General features: G+C 42.1%; 1 protein-coding gene across 2 annotated transcripts in view; it reads right to left on the bottom strand.

The window, feature by feature from the left end:
• The window catches only part of RSU1 (Ras suppressor protein 1), a 186,979-nt gene that overhangs the window by 131,528 nt on the left and 29,513 nt on the right, over nt 1-25,938 (bottom strand). For both annotated transcript variants that reach the window (XM_045857949.1, XM_045857948.1), the window contains 4 exons: nt 12,510-12,630; nt 6,107-6,225; nt 3,900-3,982; nt 3,506-3,620 (listed from right to left, as the gene is read on the bottom strand). In XM_045857949.1, coding sequence (XP_045713905.1) covers nt 3,506-3,620; nt 3,900-3,982; nt 6,107-6,225; nt 12,510-12,630 — 438 coding nt within the window. The remainder of the gene's footprint in view (nt 1-3,505; nt 3,621-3,899; nt 3,983-6,106; nt 6,226-12,509; nt 12,631-25,938) is intronic.

Below are 25,938 nucleotides of genomic sequence, written 5' to 3'. Positions count from 1 at the left end.
CAGGAAATAAACACGAAGCCTGGGGCTCAATAAACAGTTGCTGAATATATGAATTTTACTTTATTAGAAAAGCAAGTTCCTTGGAGACAGGACCTGGCCTAAAGTAGAAACTCAGTAAATGTCTGAATGAATAAATAAGTGGATTGGTAAATGACAGACCCAATTTATATCTAATTTTCTATGGATAAATTGGACTAACATCAAATCAAGTAAGTTACTGTGTAGGAATCAGACATAATGACTAAAGTAACTTACTCAGGGGTACACAACGAAAGGAAAGCAACACGATTACATACGAAAACCCCATTCGAGCCCCTGACTTTCTTTTGCTGTGTCCCTGTGTGTTCTCATATCTGACAGGTCAGAACTCAGCTGGATTCCCTTGTTTGGGCCAATACTCTTACCGACAAGGTTTCTAGTTAATAAATTCCTAATTAACTTATTTTTCAAGGAAATTTCACAGAAATCTCGGAAGTATTTATCTTGCTTATTTAGATTTGTAAAAAAAATATATACAGGGGACAGATCATTACCCACACTTTCAAACGCACCCAGAGCAGCCTGGACTGGTGTGGCTCCGCTGGTTGGGTGACACACTGTGAAGCACAGTGTCACCGGTTTGATTCCCAGTCAGAGCATGTGCAGGTTTGGTCCTCAGTGGTATGAGTTCAAGAGGCAACAAATGTTTCTCTCTCACATTGATGTTTCTCTCCCTCTCTTTCTCCCTCCCTTCCCTTCTCTCTAAAAATAAATAAATAAGATCTTTAAAAAATAAATAAGAAATAAAGTGCACCCGGAGCAAACCTGCAGCCAGTGAATGCTGGTAGAGCAGGTATAATGAATTTCAAGTGCATCGGCCCCAGCACAAGAGCAGCTCCGCATGAGCACCATGGAGAGCCGGTTCACAGACAAAGGATGCTCCTGCTGTGGCTGGGTGTTTACTGGGGGAAGAACCCCAGGGACAGGGCAACTACTCGGAGTGGGACAGGGGAACAGCAACTGGTTTCCCAGAGGCCGTCTCATCTGTATTTTGCCAAGTGTTGCTCTGGCCCTGCTGTTCACACCTCATCCCAGTCAGCCATACAACTGGCCACACTGTGTCACCTGTCCTCCTGCTACCATCCGGGGAAGTGAGGCAGTGTTGCATCATGTTTGCACTTGGAAACCGCTGCCTAGGAATGCTTCTACTGGCACACACGGGAAGGAGTACACCATAGTGGTTAGGAGTGCGGACCTAAAGGACAGCCTCTCCGGCTTCATGCCCACCTTTGTGACTCACTAACTGTGTCCCGAGGAACATGTCACCGTCTCCAAGCCTCAGTTTCCTCACCTCTAACTTATCATGCTTATTCCAATGACAGGAGCGAGCACAGGAAAAGCACTCACACTGTGCCTCAGCCCACAGGGCCTTAATACCTACGGGCTATTGCTGTCTTGCTATCAATAACAGTTTTCTTTTTTTGAAAATCACTGTTTAAAAATAAATAATACATCTGTCTTCACCTTGAGTTAGATTTGTAACAGAAACTCCCAGGGATTTATCATTTATTTCCAGCTAAGTGTTTATGTGTAATTAGGGAAAACTGCCACCAGGCAGATATTAAGATTAAACTTTTCTGGATATGGCTCACAAAAATAAAGTTATTTAAAGACTTTCCCCTTAATTCTACTGCTGAATAAAAACCATGTAAGTTGTTATCAGAGAGCTTAACAGAAATGTTAGACAAATATGATAATGTGCCCTATGTAAATAGGATAAGCAATAGGAGTAAGATTTTAATATATAAATACACAGGTGTGTGTAGGTTCAACTAGATCTTTTTTCTAACAAATTATAATCTAATAGAAATCATCTATCAGTATCATGTCCTACATTGCCCCCCTGCCTGAAAAATAAAATAAAATAAAACAATAAAATACACTTTTTTTTTTCATTTCTCCTAATCACACTAGGGACGCAGGCCAGACACAAGTGAGCTTCACCAAATTAGACAAGAATTAGTCTCCTGCATGCGATTCTGACTCAGCAGGCTGGGAGGGAGCAGGTATTTGTATTCATAAAAGCTCTCTTTACAGTGATTCTTTACAATCACTGTAAAGAATCTTTCTTTTGACAAGAAGTTTTCTGCCTTAGAAGCATTTGTAAAGACGTTTTCTTGATCCTGTAGCCTGCTCCGAAAGTGAGACCGGACTGCTTGTAACTCAGGGAGGGAAAGTGCTGAGTTATTTTTCTGCCCTTAAAATCAGCACTACACTCTCTAGACTCCCTCTCTCTCTACACTAACGAAGGAGCTAAAGGAGATGGAAAAAGTGAGGGTAAAATTTTCCGTTTGTTCCATGAATTATGAGAGTGCTTTTGCCCTTTCCTTTAGAACAGCACCCAACAAAGCTTCCTGTGCTGATGGAAACGTTCTGTCTGCGTTTCCTACCTGTGGCTACTGAGCACGTGCAATGTGGCTCTCAGCTTCCATGCTGGACAGCACATACCACTCGGAATAGAAGTCAGACTGTGTCTGCTCATAGCCTTGTTAGAACCTTGCTATCCTACCTGAGGGTCTCACTTCATTAATTCTTCCGGGACATGTTCCTTAAGCACATAACCCGTGTACACAGTGGGTGAGGAGGGACGGACAGAGAACCCCCTGCCTGCTCTCAGTGAGCTTACATTCTAATTTATAATAACTTACCATCTGTAAAATCACCAGACTCATCTTAGGTACCTCCTCAAAAAACTCTGGGTTAAATGTGTTTTTCAAAATGATGGTATTTGGGAGCAGAAAAGCAAAGAGTCATAGTTTGAGAAACAATGCAGTTCACACATAGAAAACATTAAAGGTTACCAAGAGTGTGCATAAACAAAGCAAACTCATGAGCCTTTCCCAGAAGGGCGGCCTAGCCTCAGTACCAGAGTAACAGGCTTGGGTGTCCTCTCCAAGGAAGGTCAGAGCCCACCTTGGGCCATCTGAGTGACCAGGCAGAAAAGTGAGACTCAGGGGCCAGTGGGATGGGGCTGAGGAATTCCCAGCTAGAACACACTTAAAAGTTCCCAATGGTGGTGGAATCAGGGGAGAACCAAATTTATGACTGAAAAAGGAGCTTCAAGCAGCTATAAGCAAACACTATTTGGTAAAAGTTTACAAGAGACTAAAATAAAAAAAAATATGGGATTAAAAAGATAAAAGTGGTGGTGTGATTACAAAAACAAAACCCACCCACAGCCAGTAGAGGAGGAGCCACCGATGAGACCATCCCCACCGACCTCAGGCTCCTCGCTACAGCAGGCAGCCCACTTTCATCCGCAGTCTGTGAGACTCTGGGCCCCGCGGCTGCTGGCCATGGCGCAGCTGCACTCTGGTCAATGACAAACGCTAGTGGAAGTGATCAGAATGGGGTCTTCGGTTGGAGTACTTGCCAACAAGAGGAGAGAGGGTTGCTCAGAACTGCTGCGTTTGGATAATCGGTATTAATTAAATCCAGAACTGAGCTCATTCATCAGCAACCTTACCTAGTTCTGGGGGCAGAACAGTCAGGCGGTTCCCCTGAATGTGGAGCTCCTTAAGCTGACTAAGCTCCCCGATTTCCTTCGGCAGCGAGATCAGGTCGTTATCTCTAAGGCTGAGCTAAATATAAGAAAACAAGGGGTTGTCAACACAATTTCACATAAATTCCCATAAACAGGCACTGAACATAAACTCTTGTCCTCTTCCATGCCCTCTTTTCTTTAAGCCTCAATCCTCCCAACTTATTTACAAGTGTCTGCAGAAGAACAAAAACAGTATTGAGAGTAGTGGTTTATTCCTGCAAAACAAACCCTACTCCTGCTCAAATCGACTTGATTCAACTTCTACAGGGGCTGCAGAAGTGAATTGATTTTCTCAGAATTTAGATAAATTACTTACTATCTGCAACTTCGTGAGCTTCCCGATATCTGGCGGCAGGATTTCAAAATCGTTGTCACTTAGATAGAGTGCACGCAGGGTGGCTGCAAATTAAACAGCAATATATAAACAGGGTGGCATGGAACCCGACCATCTGAGGTCTGATCAATACAAGGGAGTCAGCTTTGATTAATAACCCTGGCCTGGTGAAAAGCCCATGACACACCTAGGGCTCACAATAATAACAAGCAGGTCAAACTTAGATTTACTGGCTTATTGTGGGGCTGGTGTGTTCAGGAAAACATCTATATCCACGAGCACTGACACAATTAACAACTGTGGGCACCAGCAGTTTTTGACACAAAGTTTCAATACATCTGCAGAAGAGATAGCTATTTTTCTTTTATTACTTCCGATTCACATTTCTTACTCCATTTGCATCCAAAGTAAAACAAAGAAAACTCTGTGTCACTTATATCAATGCTCGGGGTAAACGGCTCTTCCATGTAAAGAGAACTATGTTAAAAATAAACAAACAACTAAGAGGCTTTCCAGTTGTAGAGGCCAAAATCACTGCTCACTGTTTTCATAATCAGACTAATTACACGTGACCCCTGAACAACGAAAAGGAGCAAGATTAGAGGCAATGACCCCTGCACAGTCGAAGTCCATGCACAACTTCTGACCCCTAAACTGAACTAACAGCGCCCTGTGAACAGGAGGCCTCTCTGCAAACAGACAGGCAATGGATGCGTTAGCTGTGTTAACAGGTGTCCTATGCTGTATTCTCACAATAAAGTCAGCCAGAGAAAAGAAAATGTCATTCAGAAAATCATAGGAAAGTATATTTACTGTGTATATGGGAAAAAATCCATGCATAAATGGACCCGCGCAGTTCAGACCTGTGTTGTTTAAGGGTGAACTGTATTATTACTTGTTTCTCTAGCCTTAACAACAAAAATAAATTAGGACAAAGGCTAAAATAATGACATGGAGTTCAAAAATGGACATGACCCTAACTTAGGCAGAATACCAGTAATCAGAAATTAGTTCACAATATTCCACAATGATAACATGATCCAAATTACTAAAGGCAAAAATCCCAAAGAATCTTTTTATCCTCAACCAAAAAGGAGTATAACCAGATATATGTATTTTTTTTTGTCTGTTTACAGGTATTCGATTACATTCCAATGTTTCAAAATTTGTCAGAATTGTATGTTAACTTACACAACAAAAAGAAATTTATTCCAGGGCCCAAGAAAATATTTTAGAGTTGCTTTCAGATGCTTAAGAAAGTCTGAGAGAGGGTATAGATAAAGTTTTAAAAAATGTAATTTTAGCCCTGGCTGGCATAGCTCAGTGGATTGAGTGCAGGCTGCGAATCAAAGCATCGCAGGTCTGATTCCCAGTCAGGGCACATGCCTGGGTTGCAGGCCACAGCCCCCAGCAACAGCACATTGATGTTTCTCTCTCTCTCTCTCTTTCTCCCTCCCTTCCTTCTCTAAAAATAAATAAATAAAATCTTTAAAAAAATAACAATAAATTTTTTTTAAAAATGTAATTTCAGAGCCTAGCTCAGAAAATTCAGTATTTCTGGATGACATATATGTCGCTATTTGGAGAAGCAGAAAGAACAGTCACTGAAGGAAAGCGTGAGTTCTTGGAAAAAAAATCAGTTTTCCCTAATTTTTACAAGCATTTTCAACAAGAATTTGTTTGCATATGAAAAGATAAAGTGTGTTTAATTGTATACTATGAACAAAATGGACTATATTAATAAGAGCACTTTCTAAAAGGCTGAGAACAAGAATTACGGCTAGAAATTTTAAAGCCTCTGTCAGTGGTTTATTAATAGATATTTTAAAAACTAACAAATAAATAACTGTAACATGGAAGGTCACATATATTACTATATTTTTTGCACGTACTTTAAAAATTAAACTCAAACTTCTTAGCTATATGTGAGACGATCTCAGTTCGATACATACTCTCTATCAGAAAGTTAATATGACATCACTAAGTCCCCTTCAGTGCAATGGTGTCTGACAACTATCTATCAGACATACACAGTGCTGAGCTGTGAAGGAATATTCAAAAGGAATCTGTAAAAAAAGAAAATGTATGTCCAATCATTTCTCTTGGAGTTTTGGCCCTGGCACATAAATTTCACTTTTAGAACTCGAAGTACCATGTTAAGAAGATTTATAGAATTAAAAGTTTCTTACTCAGGTAGAAGAAGTTTCCAGGAAGGGAATTTTCATTCAAGTTGTTGTAAGTCAAATCAAGGACCTCAAGAGCTGGGAGAGAGCCAAATCCTCGAGGCAAAGTGTTTAGTCTATTCATGCTGTTGGTGGGGAAAAAATCCAAGACGTCACATAGGAAACACATGTTTAGACAGATACTCAGATCACCAATGTGTCACAAGCCTAAGAGCCACATGCGTGGGGCTGAAACTCTAAAAGGGGCCATAGTTCTACAACCACTCTGTGTTGTTTTCACCAGCCTCATAATGTTAGTCTGAGAACCTACATGGCCATGAAACAGTTGAAAATGTCTCAGTTGTCATTTGTTCCAATGGTGATGCTTAATCATTGTTTTACACACAGAAAAGTAAATCATCACAAAATATCTGTCCTTCCAGAGAAAAACTTCCTTACAAATGTAGCAATAATAATACCTCAAAAAGAGACATAGTAAACTTTGTAATTTTCAGACTTGCCGTATTTCACTTATTCCTCCCAAAAAGAGGGGAAAAAATCACTTCTTTATTCTGCAACTTGTAACATTCAAAATGATCTCCAATGAGAAAGGCGGTCACTAGGGGCTGAGGGAGGGGAACTGGGACTGGCTGTGTCACGGGAATGAATAGTCTCAGTGTTGTGTGATGAGAAACCCCTGGAGACTGGCAGCACAACAATGTGAACACACTTAACACAACTGAATCATACACTTAAAATGGTTAGAATGGTAAATTTTATGTTATGTGAATTTTACCACAATTGAAAATAATATACCTCCAATGAAACTAAGGCAAATTATTTTTCTATTATTCTGTTTTATACTTTTTTCACAGACCTTATTTTTCTTAACACTATCCCCTCTGAGCGTAGATAAAAGTTGATTTCAAAATGATTTTTAAAATATCTAATAAAGGCTGACATGTTAAAAGGTGGGAGGGACTGTGAGCTACAAACAATTCTAGACATCGATCCTTCTCACATGAGCTACAATCCTGTCCACCCCACCAACCAGGCCTCACAAAAAAAAAGCGATCTCTTCCACTGCATGGGCAGAAAAGTCCTAGGTTAACTTTACACTTAACAAAATAACATCCAGGATAATTTGCTGTGATGACAGCTGATACTTTCTATGAACTTATAATTTGTGAAGCACATTTATATCAAGCATTTCACCTGAATCACCCAAACATATGTAACATAGGCAGGACAGCACTTATCATCACCGCTGTAACGTTGAAATGAAAAACAGGCTAAGACAGGTTAAGTGCCAAGGACTTTTGACTCAAGTGAAGGGGTGACAGGTGCCCAAGAGCCCTCAGCACCCCACGGGGGCCAAGGCACTCCTGATCCTTGGACTCCAGTGCAAGGATCCGAGGCACCTGAAGGACAGGTCAGACAGTGGGACATGCACAGAAGCACACCTCAGGTGCTTCTGTCTCTCAATACTGCAATGGGAGTTACCCATCTTTAAAAATCACCTCTAAGTTTTTCTCTCCAAACACACAAGTACACTTTGAAACATACAGTGCAGGAAATCCATGATGAGACTTCCTTAGAGCAGCAATTTTCAACCTTTTTCATCTCATGGCACATATAAACTAATGACTAAAATTCTGTGGCACACCAAAAAATACATATTTTGCCAATCTGACTGAAAAAAAGGAGTATAATTCTGATTCATTCACACCCAACAGCTATTGTTGTATTGGCTATTGTCATTTTTTTTATTTGATAATCTAAGGAAAAAGAGGTCAGTGCCCCTGACTAAATAGTCAGGTACTGCATGTTTTAAAAATTCTTGCAGCGCACCAGCTGAAGTCTCTGCCTTAGGGGCAAGAGGTATCTCACTGAAAAGAGAGTTCCCACCCGACCTCCAGCATAGAGCGAGCCTGAGTCTAATGTAAACTGCAGCTTTTCTTTCCCTTTGAACAATGAACTAATACCCCAACACGTTAGGAACACAGCAGACCCCCTGTGTAGCCAATTCACACCAGTAAGTGACAGTAGGAGGCCCACTAGCCTGATGGGCAGAAGGGAAGCCCTAACTGAAATGCTTTAGAAGGTCCAGGCACAGTGCTGGCTATAGGCCCAGCTATTCACAATGCACAAAGCTGTGAGGACTACTGGCCATTTCTCTCAACCCCAGCACACACATAATAACTAGTGAGTGTATCTCTTCGCAGAATGGAGTGCAGTATGCCCAGCTTCCCCCACAGTGGGCACTAACGCACCTCCATCTACGCGGGTGGGGCATGTGTCCTCAGGTGCCCCTCTGAGAGTGCTGGAACTCAAGGTGTCCGTGAGAGGTTTCATAGGGGCAGTAAGAGAACTGAGCTAGATTTGAGGTCCAGCTCTAGCACCTGCTGGTAGGGCCATGTTGGGGAATTTTTTTGGCTTCTCTGAGACCCAATTCCACTTCCTCTGTAAAATAAGGCTAGCGATACCTTCCAGGCAGGATTGCCAGGAGGGTGAGAGAGAGAACGTGTGAAGAACCTAACACAATTCATGGCTCACAAGTGGGTTCTCAAAAAAATGACAGTTATAACTACAATTATTTCTCAGGAGGTTTGAGAGGAGTTTTGACTCAGTCCCCAAAAGGCAAAAGCTCATCTTAGGAGAAGATCACAGTGAAAGCCTCAACTACCCAGGGTGGTTTTCCACCCTTGATAGTTGCACCAAACCAGTTTACCCTAAAGTCATTTCATGGCTGTGCAAACAAATTCTTTGTCTGTGGACATTTCCCAAATGTGTACTGGAAATAGGAAAATGTATGCATGTGATAGAGAAATTTACAAAACCAGAGCGCCAAAGGCTGTTCTGCATCTTTTTTTTTTAAAGGGTTTTTTGTTAAAGATTTTATTTATTTTTAAACAGAGGAGAAGAGAGGGAGAAAGAGAGGAAGAGAAACATCAATGTGGGGTTGCCTCTTTCTTGTGCACTCCCTACTGGGGACCTGGCTGGCAACCCAGGTATGTGCCCAGACTGAGAATCGAACTGGAGACCCTTTGGTTTACAGGCTGGTGCTCAGTCCACTGAGCCACACCAGCCTGGGCTGTTCAGCATCTTTTTTCTTTCTCTTCTTCAAAAGCAATAGGAATGTCCATACTAATGCTTCCCTTTTGGAACACTTGGATCTCTTGAGGTCCTCTTGGGCTGCTCTTGCTTCAATAAAACCTTGCTGGCTAAAGGCAAGAATTTTTCTCATCTCCACAGTAACTTGCTCACACACTTAGCAAAAAAAAAAAAAAAGAATCCAAATCCATGAACACTCCTCATGCTGTGCTTAGTGGAAACTTCTAACTGCTCAAGAGAGGAGCTCCAGCATCTCACTAGCGGGAGGGTATCTCAGAACAGTCAGTCATGGTTTTCTCGAAGTGAGATTATCTCCAAATAATTACAAACAGGTAACCTATGCAGCTCCATTTTTTATGGAAAATAACTCTATAAAATGAGTCACATTTAAAGAATTAAGAACAAAACTCTATTTATTCAGATGGCCTAAAAATCCTTTCATGCCTTGTGATCACCAGAATAAACAGCAAATACTATGTAACTGGAAAAGCACCTTCTGGTCGAGCATACCACTTGGATTACACATACACACGGCCTAACTGCTCTACTGCAGGGTCTCCAGGGTGTATATTTTTATCCTGGCTGCTTATTCTCAGGAGTCTGCTCTGTATATCTTGCCTTAAATAGAACTGTATAGGTATAATTAATTCTATGCCATTGAGGACAGAAGTATCCTTTCCTGAAACCCATCTTAACTCCTTTCCCAAAGAACTAAGAATTTTCTTCAAACTTTGGCAACCCCATCTATGTAGCTACATAATTAACTATTGAAAACATGCAATCTACAAAGCACTGAGAGCTTTTAACAAACAGCTCTGAGGACAACAAAGAGGTGACTAAGGTACATTCAACAAAGACGGAAAGTTTACAACTCTGTCCCCTAAGGCACCTGGATCCCAGGGGAACAAATCCTGAGCTCTCAATCTTCTGAAACCCGTCTCCACCTGTATTTCTATTTCAGTTGCCCACAGCAGACATCTCAGTATCATCCCATTGTCTTGTCACTTCTACCTCCTCTATAGTTTTCACATAAAATCCCTCCCCTGCCTCCGCTGTCACTGCCCAAGTTCACCAGGAACATTATCTAGCACTCTCACGGGGCTCCTGACCCCTAGCCCTACCTCCCTGCAGCCCCTCCTCCACACAATCCTTCACATGAAAATCTGACCTCATCTCATACCCGCTACTCCACTGTGCAAACCCCTCAATGGCCAGCAGGATTAAACTGGAGCTCCTTCAGTTGGCACACAAAGCCCTTCATTAGCACACTGACCCCTTGCCGATGGTTTATGTGTGTACAGTCCCTTTCCATAACTGTGACGTATGTCCCATAAGGGCTGGATGGTCACTACCTACAACACAGCCTGGTACATGGTTGGGAGCTCCAGAAATTCTCATTAAATGAAGAGCAGACATTCATGCTTCTCCCCTCACCTCTTATCCTCCTGCTCCCTCCCTCACACTTCATACTCGGCGCTGCCAAACAACCTGCAATTCCCGGGACATGCAGTGCTCTGAGCTTTGACATGTGTCATCCTCAGTCTGAGACGTCCTCCCTCTGCTTAAGAGTCTGAGCAATTCCTTCTGGTGCATCAGGTCCGGGCTCCAATACTACCCCTGCAGGAACCCTTCCCTCGAGGACCTCACTGTCACCTACCGCACTCCTGGTCCCCCTCCCTCTGCACTTCTAGAGCCTGCCACACATCAGGGACCCAGCTGTACACTGTCACTGCTCACAGTTCACTGACAGTGGCCCTCCCGGCCCACACTGAAGGCCAGGGACTATGATGTCCCCACTGGCCCCAGCACTAGCAAGGTTCCTGAGGCGGCCCAGGAACCTCCATGGTCCCAAAGTAAATGAATTAATAAAGGAAACAATGGTGACGATAAGTGATAGTACACTTATGTACTACTTCCTATGTGCCAGCTACTTTCCTAGCACCTTATATGTAAATAACAACTTATTTAATAGATTAAAAAAGTTAACAGTAAGAACAGATCTAGTTTTATGTATCTAGTACATGTATCTAGTTTTAGGTTCTTTTTACATGCAAATTAAATAGCATGACAATAATTTTTAAAACAAAGGTATAAATGGAAAATCCCTTCTTTTCTGATGGGTATATAGTCTCCATATTGATAGGGGAGAAGCCATTTGATTTAAAGTGATATTTCCCCTTCTTTAGATGCTAATTCTCCTCTGACATTAGGAAAAAGAACACTCATGGACCTTAAAAAGATCACCTCTCAACCAGAATTAACATCAAAATCAGAGTGTCTAACCAAACTCCCGGTAGAAAGAAAGCACTAAACTAAAACTTATTCCATGAATGAATTTTTTTCCCTATGATTGCTTATTAAATTGATAAATACCTGGCCAGCTTCTATTATTACCCATGTAAATCACTGACTTGCTAGAGTGTTTAATGGCTATAATCTCATGAATACATTACTTCGTGAATGAAGCCTGAGTGGGTAGTTCCATCTGCCACCCACAACAACGAAGCTGGAATTCAGAAGCCCAAGTTCTGGGTGTATCTGTGGTGTCTCATGGAAAGGGCTCCTCTGCCTAGCTCGGCTACCAACCTTGGGGCAATCAGGAGCAAGTCACTTTGCCTCTCGGAAAGGTTTGGCTTCCTCTCCTGGAAATGAAAGCAGTAATGCCTGCCTACCCTCCCTTGTCATGACTGACAGGGTCAAATGCTGACATGAGGACTCTGAAAACTGTAAAGTAATATACAGATACAAGGTATTACTCACTGCTACCTGCTTCTGCAACCTCAACTGAATCAAAATTCCTCTCTTCATTTTTATATAAGGCAGACATAGGATGAGAACCTCTTGACTATATAGTAGGAGTGCAAGAATCACTAAAGCCGTGTTAAGAAATGTATCCTCCCTTCTATGGAAGGAAGGTGCTTTGTAAACTACCTCTACTTAATGCAGAGAGAAAAATCAACCCTATTAGCAACCAGTCTGAATGGCTAAATCTAGGCAAACGTCCCTTCTCAGTTAACATCACCGAAATAAAATTTTATTGGAAACCAAGTAAGTTTTAAAAAAATCCCTATTGCACCAACAATTAGCTTCTGAATTAGCTTTCAAATAGATATGCACTAATGTAGGCCATTGCAAGGATGTATTAAAACAATAAAACTTTTTAAAAACCTAAAACATGAGAAGAAATGAGCCATCAGCTTCTCCCAGGCAGGAGTGTACACGGCACCCATCCCGGCCCACAGCCGCCCTCCCTCCACACTCCCCTCACTCTCCCCTCACCCCTCTCGCCCCTCTCGCCCCTCTCGCCGCTACTCACCCGAGGTTCAGGTGCTTCAGTTTCTGAAGGCTGCTGATCTGCGTGGGCAGCTCCTCAATCTGGTTATTAAAAAAGTTAAGCACTTCCAAATTCTTCAGTTCTGCTATGTTTGGTGGCACAGCTACAGAAACAAAAATGCCGACTGTGAACACAGGAATCTCACTGCTCACAAGGAATGCCAGCAACACATGGTACTTTTCTTCGAGAGAGAGAGCTGACCATTCGACACAACCATCGAATTCATGGATACTTGTTTTGCGTAGGTTTTTCTTAGGTTGTAACTCACCTTTGAGAAGAACCGGAAATGTTTCTTCAAAAGCAAAAGAGAATTTCTGTGCCATTACCAGCTTGCGAGTGAATATCACGAAGCACATAAACTTTTATGATTTTCATACAACGTCTAGTAAGTGCAACCGCTTCCTCCCTTTTCATTTCCTAGCAGCGAACTCCAAATCCCTTCCTGAGTGACAATACATTCATCAAGCTGTTTCAATAATCTGATATATGAAGAGCTGTTCTCTTCACAATGCATTAACTCACAACAATTCAAATTTGATCTTAAATGATGAGATATTCAACCTACCCAGTCTCTGATTTTGGCCTCTGGCCTTTGCACCTTGAGCAGTACACACACACACACACACACACACACACACACACACACACACTACATCAGATTAGCAACAGATCAACGCATTGTTATATAGAAATATGAAAAACCAACTGAGTAGCATGATATGAATACTAGTATGCAGCTCAAAGGTTAATATAAAACAGTAGGGTCCTCGAAGGTTCTTTCTTCTCTAGAGTATATACCTGCAAATATAAATTTAAAAGAAAATGCATCTCAAAAGTACAAACTCTCAATTGGTAGCAGAAATACTTCCCGTAGATTGTATTTCATGTATTCATTTGCTAATTTAAGCTTTCTATAAACATTTTATTGGTCAGGAGCTTGTTGCCTTCGGTTTATGCAAACAACAACACCCAGACTACCCAGGTAACTGAAACCTTGCATGTGAGCCTTGGGTATAACACAGGAACGGTTTCGTCTCATATCAGTACATTTACTTCCCATCCCACCAGTCCCTTCCAGAGAATGCTTCAGAAAGCTGAGAAAACCCGGCAGCACCTTTGCTTAGAACCACTACAAAGGTGTGTAAAATTCCAAACACACACCTAAAATATTTACAGAGAGAGCAGTTTCAAAAGCTACAGCATGTAACTCCCGGGGAATAAGTAAAGAGGACTGGCACACTGTTCAATCCAGTTTGGGGTCGTCATTTTCAGCGTTACAAAATGTCTAAGGTATCGAGGACCTGATTTCTTTTTAAGGGAAGAAGGCTTGGTAAAAGGTGAGGGAATTGCTTTCATTGGAGGAAGGGATTGTGAAGACTACAAATCATTTTAGACTAAGGCGGTGGGAAGAGGCAGTGACCCGGACAGAAAGTGAGGAGGAAGGTGCGTGGACTTGTTACTGAAGTGGCTGGAGGTAGGCACAGAGACAACAGGGCAGAGGTTAAGGGGATGACCAAGACAGCTGGAAACTGTCCCCAGAAACCACTCTCTGGGACACCAACATGAATGCATGTGAGCCCTGCCTATACGATTTGACTGCAATCACACATTTTTAGATGTGCATTCATAACACACTTTTGTGCAAATGAATGGTATTTACTTTGTGTAACAGTCATGAAGAAAATCAGGCTGTGCCTGCTCAGTCAGCAGGTGTCAGCTTCCCTGTTCTAAACCTGCACCACAAAGTGTGTGAGCTCCGCAGAGGACAACACATTGCTAGAGACCCCACCCGTCCTCCCTGTGCCCCCTGCAGCTACTACCAAGTTGTGCTCCCTGCATTCATCCACTTAGTTTGCGGAGCAATAAAGAAACTTAGTGCAACCAGGAGAAAATGATGATCTCAATTTAGCCACAAACCAAGAATAATGCAGCCAGAATTACTGCTGCCTCCCCAAAGTTACTTTGCCAATGCAATTAAATGCTGGTCTGAAGGTATTGCCTATTTGACAGAATGAGAGATTATTTCACTCTCCTTGCTAAATCAGTCCAATTTAAAACCACAAATTATGCGAACTGTGATTTAGGGCTTTGTTTTGTGGATACAAACAATAACCCCACATTCAATTTACTAAACCTCTCCCAGCCGTTTGGTGCACATGTGAATTTTGTGCTTAAAACTCCATTCAAGCTAGATGAGGGAAAAAAATTGCACAGCTAATATTCTCCCTAAACTATATAATTTTTCCCGTGGCCGTAGTAAAAAGCAAAAGAAATTAACATTCAGACCTGTCTGGAAAGGATAACGTTTGCTCTTTCAACCAATATCTGACAAATGCGTATTATGTGCACGGCACCACGGTTTTTAGCACCTGGCATTTCAATACTTCGGGGATAAAGTAAGAGAGGCATACTATTTAAAGAAAGCAACCTACAAAAGAAGGAGTATCAGAGCCAATAAATGAAATCAAGCCCAGTGCTTAGAAAACAAATGAACTCCAACAAAACTGTCTGTAAAAAAGTAACCAGCTAACATAACAAGCTGTACAATAACTAAACCACATACACACTTGGCAGGAACACTTTATGAAATGCAGTTATGAAAAGGTGGTAGCAATATTTCACTGGTCAGAATATTCTGATGGAATTTTTCAGATATCCATGTGACACATTGTCAAGAAGAGGTATTTTAAAACATAACTAAACAATGGGCATCAAGGTATTTCTTATTATGTGTTTAGAAGGTTCCTTTTTCATCGACCCATCCAGACTCTGTGACCCCCACAGCACACATGCAGCCTACTACAACAAGGGCTCCACACGGCAAAGGGAGGGCAGTGTGGCGCAGGGACGTGGCAGTCCCGGCCTGGTCATCAGAGGCCAGCTTAGGCCTCCCTGCCCGGCCTTTCAATTCTCTGTGTGTCCTCACTCGACTCAACCTCTCTAAGCCTCTGCTTCCTCCAGACTAAAATGAGAAGGCTGGATTACAACCATTTCTAAATTCTCTACCACCTGGCTTTGACATTCTGTGACTCCAGGCTGGATTATGAAAATCAATGCTATGGATATAAATAATGCAACAAACAAGACCCTCAATTAGGAAGCTCAGTCATGTAGAACTTTGCTTATGACAAAGAATTTATTTATTTTTTTAGTACCATCTTCTGTCTAGCAATGATGGCTGCTTTAATTTTGAGATTTCAGTTGCTAGATTTGGGAGAAAAGTCCCTAACTACTCTCAGGTGATCCCTGGCTCCCAAACGCCACATTCTGCTCTGGTCACAGGATTGGCTGGCTGCTGGGGACACTCTCAGCCCAGAGCTTCCATTATGTTTGAAAAAGGTGACAAAGATCTGAGGATGTCACCCAAAAAACTATGCCCAGAGCCTGGTCTCAAAGTATCTTCTGGCCTTCTAAGAATCAGAATGCTATTCTAGCTAGAGTTTCTCTATCCAAGAACCCTGTGAGCCCCAGACTCAGCTGGCAGCCCCGATCAGTTTCCGGATGGTTCCACAACAAGAAGCCCAAAGTACCTAGCAGGGCTCAGAAGAGGGGGTCAAGGCTAATCTCCTATACTAAAGTTCCTTTTTTTTTTTTAAATACACATTTTCCTTTCTTTGTTTTTTTATTTATTTATTTTTAGAGAGGGAAGGGAGGGAGAAAGAGAGAGAGAGAGAGAAACATCAATGTGCGGTTGCTGGGGTTCATGGCCTGCAACCCAGGCATGTACCCTGACTGGGAATCAAACCATGACACTTTGGTTTGCAGCCCACACTCAATCCCCTGAGCTACGCCAGCCAGGGCTTAAAGTTCCTTTTAAAAGCTTCCTCGTGCAGGAAACCTCAGGAAGCACTCACTGGACTCAGTGGATAGACTCGCTCCAACTGTATAAGAAACCATCGACCCAGCTCTGTTCCCGCATAACAGCCTGACTTCTTCCAGAAGCTTCCATACCCGTCCTCATCAGTTACATGTCCAATAGGCATGCCTGCCAGGTACCGTACAGCTGAAGCATACTCACAAAATCCTTGTAACACTCGGGAACATCCTCCCCGACTAGCCAGCAGCAGTTAATGACCTCTCCTAACAGGAGAACCTAAATAAACTACTGTTGTAATAATTAGAGATCCATTCTAGGAGCATTTTATTCTGAAATATGAAATTAGTAATTCCATAACCAATGACTTATTTGTAAAGCCTTTCAGGACTTTAGCCACACAATAATAAATAGTAGGGTAGATGCAGCCACTAGTTAAATTTAAATCTACACTGGGAGTGTAAATTGGTACAGTCACTTTAAAAAACAGCATATGGAGGTTCCTCAAAAAGATAAAAAAAAACATAATCCGGCAAATTCACTTCTGAGTATTTAGCCAAACAACCTAACTGTCCACTGACACGAGTGGGTAAAAAAAAAAAGTACTATGTATATATATGATGGAATATTGTTTAACCAAGAAAGAAAGAGAGACAGAGAGGGGGAAGGGAAGGGGGGAGAGAAAGAAAAAAGTAAAGAAAGAAAATCAGAAAATCCTGCCATCTGTGAAATGGGTAGACCTTTGCTAAGTGAAATAAGACACACAGAGAAAGTCAAATATTGTAGGATCTCACTTATATGTGAAGTTAAAAAAATTAAAAAAACACAAACTCACAGAAAAAGAGATAAAAATGTGGTTACTAGAGTCAGGGCTTGGGGGTTAAAGGAACTGGATGAAGGTATTTCAAAAGTTAAGTAATTAATTAGTAATTCAATAGCTTGGTCTCACTGGCCCTGTTGCAAGAGCTCGGCAGCCACATGTGGCTCGTGGTGACCGCACTGGGCAGCACGGGTACGAAACACCGCCATCGCTCCCGAAATTCCTGCTGGACAGGGCTGCTTTAAAGCAGTGCCCAAACCTTCGAGGACGTCACAATTACCAGAGGGCTTTTAAAACACAACTCGGGTAGGGGGCGCCACACAGTATCCGATTAAGTAGGTTTCGGGTGGGTTCTCCGAGTCTGCATTTCCAGCAAGTCCCCAGAGGGTGGTGATGCTGCTTATCTGGGGACAATATTCCAGTTCAGAAAACTTTTAACTCATTGGTGACATCAAAATCATTAACCTAATAGGCATATCCCGTGCCCCACACAATAATGCTGAATAAGATCTTAATAATCAATCTTACCCAAGCTAAGACTCCTCTGTCACGTCAGTGAGCTACTGAGCCTGCCCATGGATAAAGGCGAACAGAAACAAAAACAAAAGACAGTCTAGGGGGCCAACACACCCAACCTCAAGGCTGCCTTCAAACCATTTCTGGTGGACTTCACTTCCCCCGCACAGATCTTTATGGTGAATCAGCATGGAGTAGAACGGACAGCATTCAAGAGGAAAGGAAACACTGAATCCCCTAGCCCGCTGAATCAAGTCGCTCTGCAGCAACCCCACCACGCCCGAGTATGCTCACAGGGCAAGGTGCCGTCTGCTGTACTCTTGGCCTTCGAAACGTGGAGGCCAACTGCAGAATGCTGGGTGGCAGCAACAGCACAGACAGACTGGCTGGATGCAGCCCACCGGGGGCTTTTTGAGCAAAAGCAAGCACCTTGTGGTCCCTGAGGCAAAGAAACAAAACTGTGAAGAGTGACAGGCTCTGGGAGCAGCAGACACCATGCAAAACATAAGGACAGGGGCTCGCCAGAGAGCAGCCCCGCCCGCGTGCAGCCCACAGACGGGCCAGTGGGGCATGCACGGGTCTCCAGAGCCATATGGTTGGCACTAACAGCCAGCTCCTCTCCAGCCACAAAAAGCTGGTAATAGACCAGGCACCATGTTCCCACCCACAGCTGCTGGGAAGCCAGAAGCTGCGCAGAACACACGTAAGTTTTTGTCATAAGCACATGCAGGGTGAACTCCATCACCACTTCCAGCAAACTTCTGAGTAGTTAATAATGCTCCGCCTCTGTCCCACTATCTCGACAAAAGTACCCAGACTGTTTTCAGCTGTGGTAGTTCCTGTAAAGGAGAGGTGCTAGGCTGGACCATGAAAACCAGGGAACCCTGCCACCATATGCCTCTTTGGAAAACCGAATTTGGGGTTCCCCCACTGCCTGCTTCGTGTGAAACCAAGAAGAGACAGCGAAGCTCCCCTGTGCAAGGGCAGGAACCCTCACTGAGAGCCGAAGGCTGACAGCAGCACGTGACCCAGCGGTGGACTGCTTCCCTGCTGCTTGTGCTTGTTTCTGAAGTGCCACCAACCAATGGGTCAGCCAAGGCCACAGACACCAGAGACAGGCTCAGGTAGAGCAGAATGCAGTGAACAGCACAGTTGCCCCAAATAGGGCACATTTATATTAAATATAGGAGACTTCTGTCTGTTGTAATACAGAAATATGGCCAGTCAGATTTTCATATGCTTGTGTTGTTTCAAAAATATATTTTTTAAATATTTTATTTACTTATTTTTAGAGAGGGAAGAGAGGGAGAAAGAGAAAGAGAAAGAGAAACATCAAGGTGCGGTTGCTGGGGGCCGTGGCCTGCAACCCAGGCATGTGCCCTGACTGGGCATCGAACCTGTGATGCTTTGGTTCACAGCCCGCGCTCAATCCACTGAGCTACACCAGCCAGGGCTCAAAAATATTTTTTAATTTAAAATGCTTAAAATGTTTCCTTTAAAAAATGTCTTTAACAGGGAAGAATAAAGTAAGAGAAGGGGATGGATGGCAGAGGATATTAAAATGAAGCTGAATGTTTAGATTCCTAAGTTACACTGCTAACAAAGTGATCACAAAAATTACAAAAAACATGAGAATACATGAAAATGAGTGAGATTATTCATTACATACACAGTGGAGAGAGAAAGACCAGTTAAGAGAAAACGGCAAAAGCAAACACTGTGTGATGAAGAGGTCACTGGATCGCAACCATCCCCGCCCACCTCATGCCCTGAATGGGGAAAGGCAGGAGGAAGCCAAAGTAATAGAAATTACATGCAATACGACTCGAGTCATTGTTGTCCAGAGTGAAAGGACAGTCCTTTTAATCCTTAGCCACAATGGCTAGAAGACATTAGTCTATTCACACCACAGAAGCGATGTCTAGACTAATTATACAGATGCCAATTCTTCCGGCCAATTAGGAATCATAGTTTTGAAAGCCATTTTAATGATCACATGTAAAAGAAGAACCTCTTCACTCTCACATACAAATAATTATGCTCTTCAGAATTTCATATGAAAACAAGTTCATTTGTACTTATAGTGATCAATAACTATTGTTTTGTGGCCAAAAAACACAAGGTAAATAGTGAACTAATTATATCTTAGCATAAGAATTTGAAGTTCAAAAGTATACTAATGATAAGTAACTTTGCAGGGTTTATGGAATTTCCCCCAAAGCAGGTATTAAAACAGTGAATTAGAGTAGTTTTGGGTTATTTAAAAACATAAAGTTTATGAAACAGTAAAGCAAATTCTCATTTAATAGGATCTGCGTGGTCCTCACAGTAAAAACAAAATAGCAAAATATCTAAACATCCACTCAATAAGGGCCAGTCCCACCAAATATTTATTAGCTTTATGAATGACAAGAGTAATGGTATTTTCAGTTACTCAGCAGTATTTACTGAGTACCCACACCTACAAGTACATAGTTATTGTATCCTATCACAAGCCTCCTAAGATTCTGTAGCTTGAGTAATTTTAACCAAAAATATTCAACTTAGTCCACCACAAAAAAATAAAAGATACTACTCTTTCAGCAACAATGAAAATAATCAATTATGCAAAAATTAGGGGGAAAGTTACAAACAAGCACTAGGCAGATTTTATAGCATAAAGTCAAACATGCAAAAATATATGTCCCTGGGCTATAAAAAGTGTGCACGCAGAGCCAAACAAATCTCCTAAAAAGCTGACAAGCATGGACTTCTGCTCCTCTGAGGATGCAAAAATTAGTTAACGTCTGAATCTCCACTTAACTCCCCAGAGAGAACCGAAAAATGGCCCACTCGATCTTCAGGAGGACTCCCGAACCCCAGACTCCTTCAGGAACACACCACTGAAACGCCACTCCGCACTCAGGCACTGCACTGCCAGCCCCACCACTCACCGCTAAGCAGCTCTCCTTTGGGAGCAGGTTCAGAGAAGCAGCCCTAAGAGGAAACGCAATGGTATTACATGGCCTGGAAGGAAGTGACACCTACTGAAGGGCAAGAAGTGGACAGTGGATCCTCTAGGGGAAATGCCTAGGAAGTTCTGAAACACTGGGAAGAGCGAGAAGAAAGAGGAGAACACAGAAAACTTCCCTCCAACAATACGGTGCACGCTCAGTATCATAAAAAGAGCTCTGTAGGCTCTTAAATAAAAAAATATAATGTTAATATATTATTTTAAACATACAAACTCTCAATTTTTGATCATTAACATTAAGAGGCAGACAGTAAACAAGTCAAATTCTCACATACCCACACGCTCTGCCAAGAGTCCCTGCCTTCTTTCACAGCTAAGAATTATTTCAGCAAGAGGCCACACTGGGTTGCTTCACTTCCTTCCTCACCTTATGTTTCAATGCTGAGAAAGGAAGTAATTACACGAGGAAAGAAAGAAGGACGGGGGTGGAGGAAGATGCCCAGTGTTGGGAGAAATCCACAAGGTAGCTTTGTTAAGTCCCCCTCCAACAACAGCAACTATGCCTTTGAACCTCAGGAATTCTTCTTGCTCTTCTGTTTGAGTAAGTAAAGACCCAGGACCAAAGCTTAGCCCATGGAGCTCCCACATTTGCCTCACGGACTGTTCAAACTGAACATATACCTCATTGGCAGAGGCAGCAGGGGAATGGCAGGCTTGAAAGCCATAAGCCCCCAACCTCACCTTCCAGCTCTCCTTATTTAACCACTTGAAGCATTGTGCTCTTGCCAGACAGACAAGGGTATCAATAACGCAAGTTCTTTTCTCCCCATCCTTCACCCTGAAGTCATAGTATATGTGGAGTGAGGTCCTCCAAAGTCTGTAAGCTGTGGCGTGCCTTAACTTTACCTTCCATGGTACTGGTTCAGGGGGCTTCAGGGAGAAAGGTAAGAATGCATCTCAATTTCTTGAAGAAAGAACAAGGTTTGGAGAGGGGCAAGCATTTCCAATCAGAAAAGAACCAGGTGATAAGAACAGAGAATATGTAGGCAGGAAAAAAAGGGCTAAAGAAACAGCAGAAAACTAGCCAAAAAGAGGGTTCACTGAAAATAGCTGGGAAAAAAGTCCATGAGTTTAACTAGTGGTCAATCATATCAGAGTGGTGTTTTGTCCTATTAAGTGACAAACAAAAAAAATTGAAATGGAAAAGAGATTCTCAAGGTTTTACTGAAGTTTAAGAAATCATATAACATATAATATTTTATATTATTAATTACATATAATATTTTATATTGTAAAATTTTTATATTATATTTTATATTATATGTAATTATACATGTATATGTAATATATGTGTATTCTATTCAAGGTTGCAAATTTTTATTTAGACTCTTATCAAACTTCCAATCAAGATGGCGGCACGGGCAGAAATGGCTCGCCTCTTTGCACAACCCCATCAAAATTGCAACCAAACTATAGAACAACCATCACTCAGATTTGACAGATATTGAGTTGAATGGAAGTCTGACAACTACGAAACTAAAGAAACCACAACCATCCAGACTGAAAGGAGGGGTGCAAACATGGAACCGGCCAGTCCCTCACCCACATGTGGTGGGTAAAAACTCAGGAGGGATATCTCAGTAGTGAGGAGTCCCAGCCCCACACTAGGCCTCCCAGCCCAGGGTTCCAGTGCCAGGAAGATAAGTCCCCACAACTACTGGCTTCAAAACCCAGCAGGGATTAAGTCAGAAGAAACTTCTGGAGCCCTAAGCAGTTCTTCTTAAAGAACCCACAAATGGACTCACCTACACGGACTCACTCTAAGCTCCAGCACCAGGGTAGCGGCTTGAAAGGCACCAGTGGCATACAGGGAGAAAATGAAGTGTCTAGCATCAAGGTGAACAGAGGCCATTGTATCTTTTCTGTACCCTCCCCCCACAGTGCTGGCAAGCTGGTGCCATATCTGAGACTTCATCAACCTGGCTAACACTGTTTGACCCATCTTAAAGATCACTAGAGACTCCATCCCACCCAACTTATGGGCCCACCCAAGCTGCTTTTCCATATGAATGGCTGGTCTTGGCTCATGCTTCACAACTTCCTAAATCTTTTCAAATAAGTAATATATGGCCTCAGTGAGCCCCAGGCCTGGCACAAGCAGCAGCCAGCCCAGATTCACAGCTCAGCTTGGCTTTACCTGGGAATCTCAGAGCTCAAGAATAGCAAAATACAGGTATGGGCTGGCCTGGGCCTGCACCACCCAGGGAAACCCCCAGGCTAGCCTACCCAGTGGATAGTTACAGACCACGTAAGAGCACCACCACCCTGCCCCCACACAGCTGATCCTCCAAAGAGGGTGGAGGTTGGTAGAGGTTGTAGTTGAGTCACAGCCAGTCCTTGCAGCTGACTGGTCTGAGTAAATCCCTCCCATTGACCTGCCAACAGCAACCAAGGCTCAACTACAAGAGGAGGGTGTAGTCAGCTCACACAAAGGCCACACTTCGAGTACCCAGCTTGGGTGACAGGAAAGGCTGTGCCACTGGACTCTATAGGACACCTACTACATTAGACTACACTACCAAGACAGAGTCAAAGCAGCTCTACCTAGTACACAGAAATTAACACAGGGAGGCTGCCAAAATGAGGAGACAAAGAAACATGGCATGAGAGAACATATCAAAACTCCAGAAAATGAGCTAAATGAAATGGAGATAAGCGATCTCTCAGATGCAGAGGTCAAAACACTGGTTATAAGGATGTTCAAGGAACTTAGTGAGGACCTCGACAGCATAAAAAAGATCCAGTCAGACATGAAGGACACACTAATTGAAATAAAGAACAATTTAGAGAGAAACAACAGTAGAGTTGATGAAGCTGAGATCAAATTAATGATATGGAAGCAAAAAGAATCAATCAGAACCACAAAATCCAAAAAAAAAAAAAATGAGGATAGTATAAGCAGCCTCTGGGACAATTTCAATAGGTCCAATATTCACATCTTATGGTTGCCAGAAATAGAAGAGAAAGAGCAAGACAATGGAAATTTATTTGAAAAAATACTGAAAGAAAACCTCCCTAATTTGATAAAGGAAACAGACATGGAAGTCCAGGAAGCTCAGAGAGGCCCAAACAAGATGGATGCAAAGAGGCCCACTCCAAGACACATCAAAATTAAAATGTCAAAGGTTAAAGATAAGAGAAAATCTTAAAAGCAGCAAGAGAAAAGCAGATAATTACCTACAAAGGATTTCCCCGTAAGCCGGTCAGCTGATTTCTCAAAAGATACTTTGCAGGCAACAAGGAACTGACAGGAAATATTCAAATTCATGGAAAACAGGACCCAGCAAAGCTATCATTTAGAATCAAAGGGCAGATAAAGAACTTCTCAGACAAGAAAAAACTAAAGGAATTTATCATCACCAAATCATTATTATATGAAATGTTAAAGGGACTTGGTTAAAAAGAAGGTTAAAACTATGAACCATAAAATGGCAAAAAATGCATCTCTATCATCAATTGAATCTAAAAAACAAACAAAGCCCTGGCTGGTGTGGCTCAGTGGTTGAGCACCGGCCTTTGAACCAAAGGGTCTCTGGTTCAATTCCCAGTCAGTGCTTAAGCCTGGGTTGCAGGCCAGGTTCCCCAGGAGCGGCAACCATACATTGATGTTTCTCTCCCTCTCTTTCTCCCTCCCTTCCCCTCACTCTAAAAATAAATAAAAACTTTCAAAAAATAAATAAAATAAAAAACTAAGCAAACAATAAGAACAGAGACAGAATCATGGATACATAGATCATTTTGATGGTTGCCCAATGGGAAGAAGGGTGGGGGAATGAGTGAAGAGGTGAGAGAATTAAGAAGTACAAATAGTTACAGAATAGCCACGGGGATGTAAAGTAAGTATAGGAAATGGAGTAGCCTAAGAACTTATACAAAAATGGTGTGGGATTGCCTGAGGGAGTCAGAGGGGTTGTTGCATTGAGGGGGGCAAAGGAGGAAAAATCAGGACAACTGCAATACCATAATCAATAAAATGTAATTAAAAATAAATATTTAAAATTTTTAATTTAAGCAGGTAAATTAAGTGGAACTTATGAATATATTTTTAAAAACTATCAAGAATGCCAGTCAGAGAAAGACAAATACCATATGATTTCACTCATATGTGGAATCTAATGAACAAACTGAACTAACAAGGAAAATGGGGACAGACTCATAGATAGAGAGCAGATGACAGCTAGTTGAGGGGGAGGCATAGGTATGGCGGGGGTTGGTTAGGGGGTGCAGGGATCTAGTGAAAAAGAACCAGGGCTCACGGACACGGACAACAGTGTGGTGATTATGGGGGGAGGGGTGTGTGTGGAGGTGGAAGAGGGTATAAAGGGGATAAATGGTAATGGAAAAATGCAATATAATTTTTTTTAAAAAATGAACTTAAAATTACATTAAATATCATATTTTTAAAGTTTTATACAAATTTCCAGGAAACATCTTCTTTAAGAAACAGCATCAGTGTATGCACACTGCAATTAGAGTGGGACAAAAGTAGGTTTAGAGTTGTTCATATGAAAAATAATACAATACTGAATAAATAAGAATAAACTCTGTGTTTTGCATACTTATGACTGTAAACCGACTTTTGCCCCACCCATATACTATTGTTACCTTTCTCCTGTTCTAGGGTTTCTAAATCCAAGCCAAATGCATCCCCAAAGACTTCACGGATAATTTTAACAGGACCCACAAGCTTGTTGAAATTAAAACCATTATGTGCACATTTCTAGTGATCATGAACTCAGCTTTCACCCTGTTCTCTAAAAAGGTCAGTGACACAAAATGACAAGAAAAGCTGCTCTCAAGGAATGCTGTATACAGTTAAGTATTGCACCTCGTAGAATATTATCTCCTACCGTACTCCACACTTGTGTACACACACATGCATTATCTAGGACAAATTGTCAACAGATGATTTAGATATAAATTTTTGCTATTAAATCAATTGTTTGAAAGTTCCAGTATAAATGGTAAGAGAAACCGTTTCCAACATCAGCTCCTCCAAATGACCTAGCTATGACTTGGAAAGGGACAGGTTCAATCTGCCCCATGTTATTTTTCCACAGCCTACCAGTATTGTTGAAATTCTCACAGTTGAAGTCTCCCATTTAGAAACATACAGTGGAAGCATTAATACACCACACAGCTAGCTTCCTCTTAGCACAGAACAGGACTCCAAGAAAAGGGATTCTAGAAGAGGTCCACTGTGGTTGCTGGGGCTCGCAAGAAAGAGATTAAGGGACTGCAGTCTCTG

This window comes from Phyllostomus hastatus, unplaced genomic scaffold (assembly GCF_019186645.2).
Source record: "Phyllostomus hastatus isolate PE091 unplaced genomic scaffold, TTU_PhHast_1.1 phas_scaffold_1674, whole genome shotgun sequence".
NCBI classification, from domain to species: domain Eukaryota; kingdom Metazoa; phylum Chordata; class Mammalia; order Chiroptera; family Phyllostomidae; genus Phyllostomus; species Phyllostomus hastatus.
This window is presented reverse-complemented; position numbering and strand designations above follow the sequence as displayed.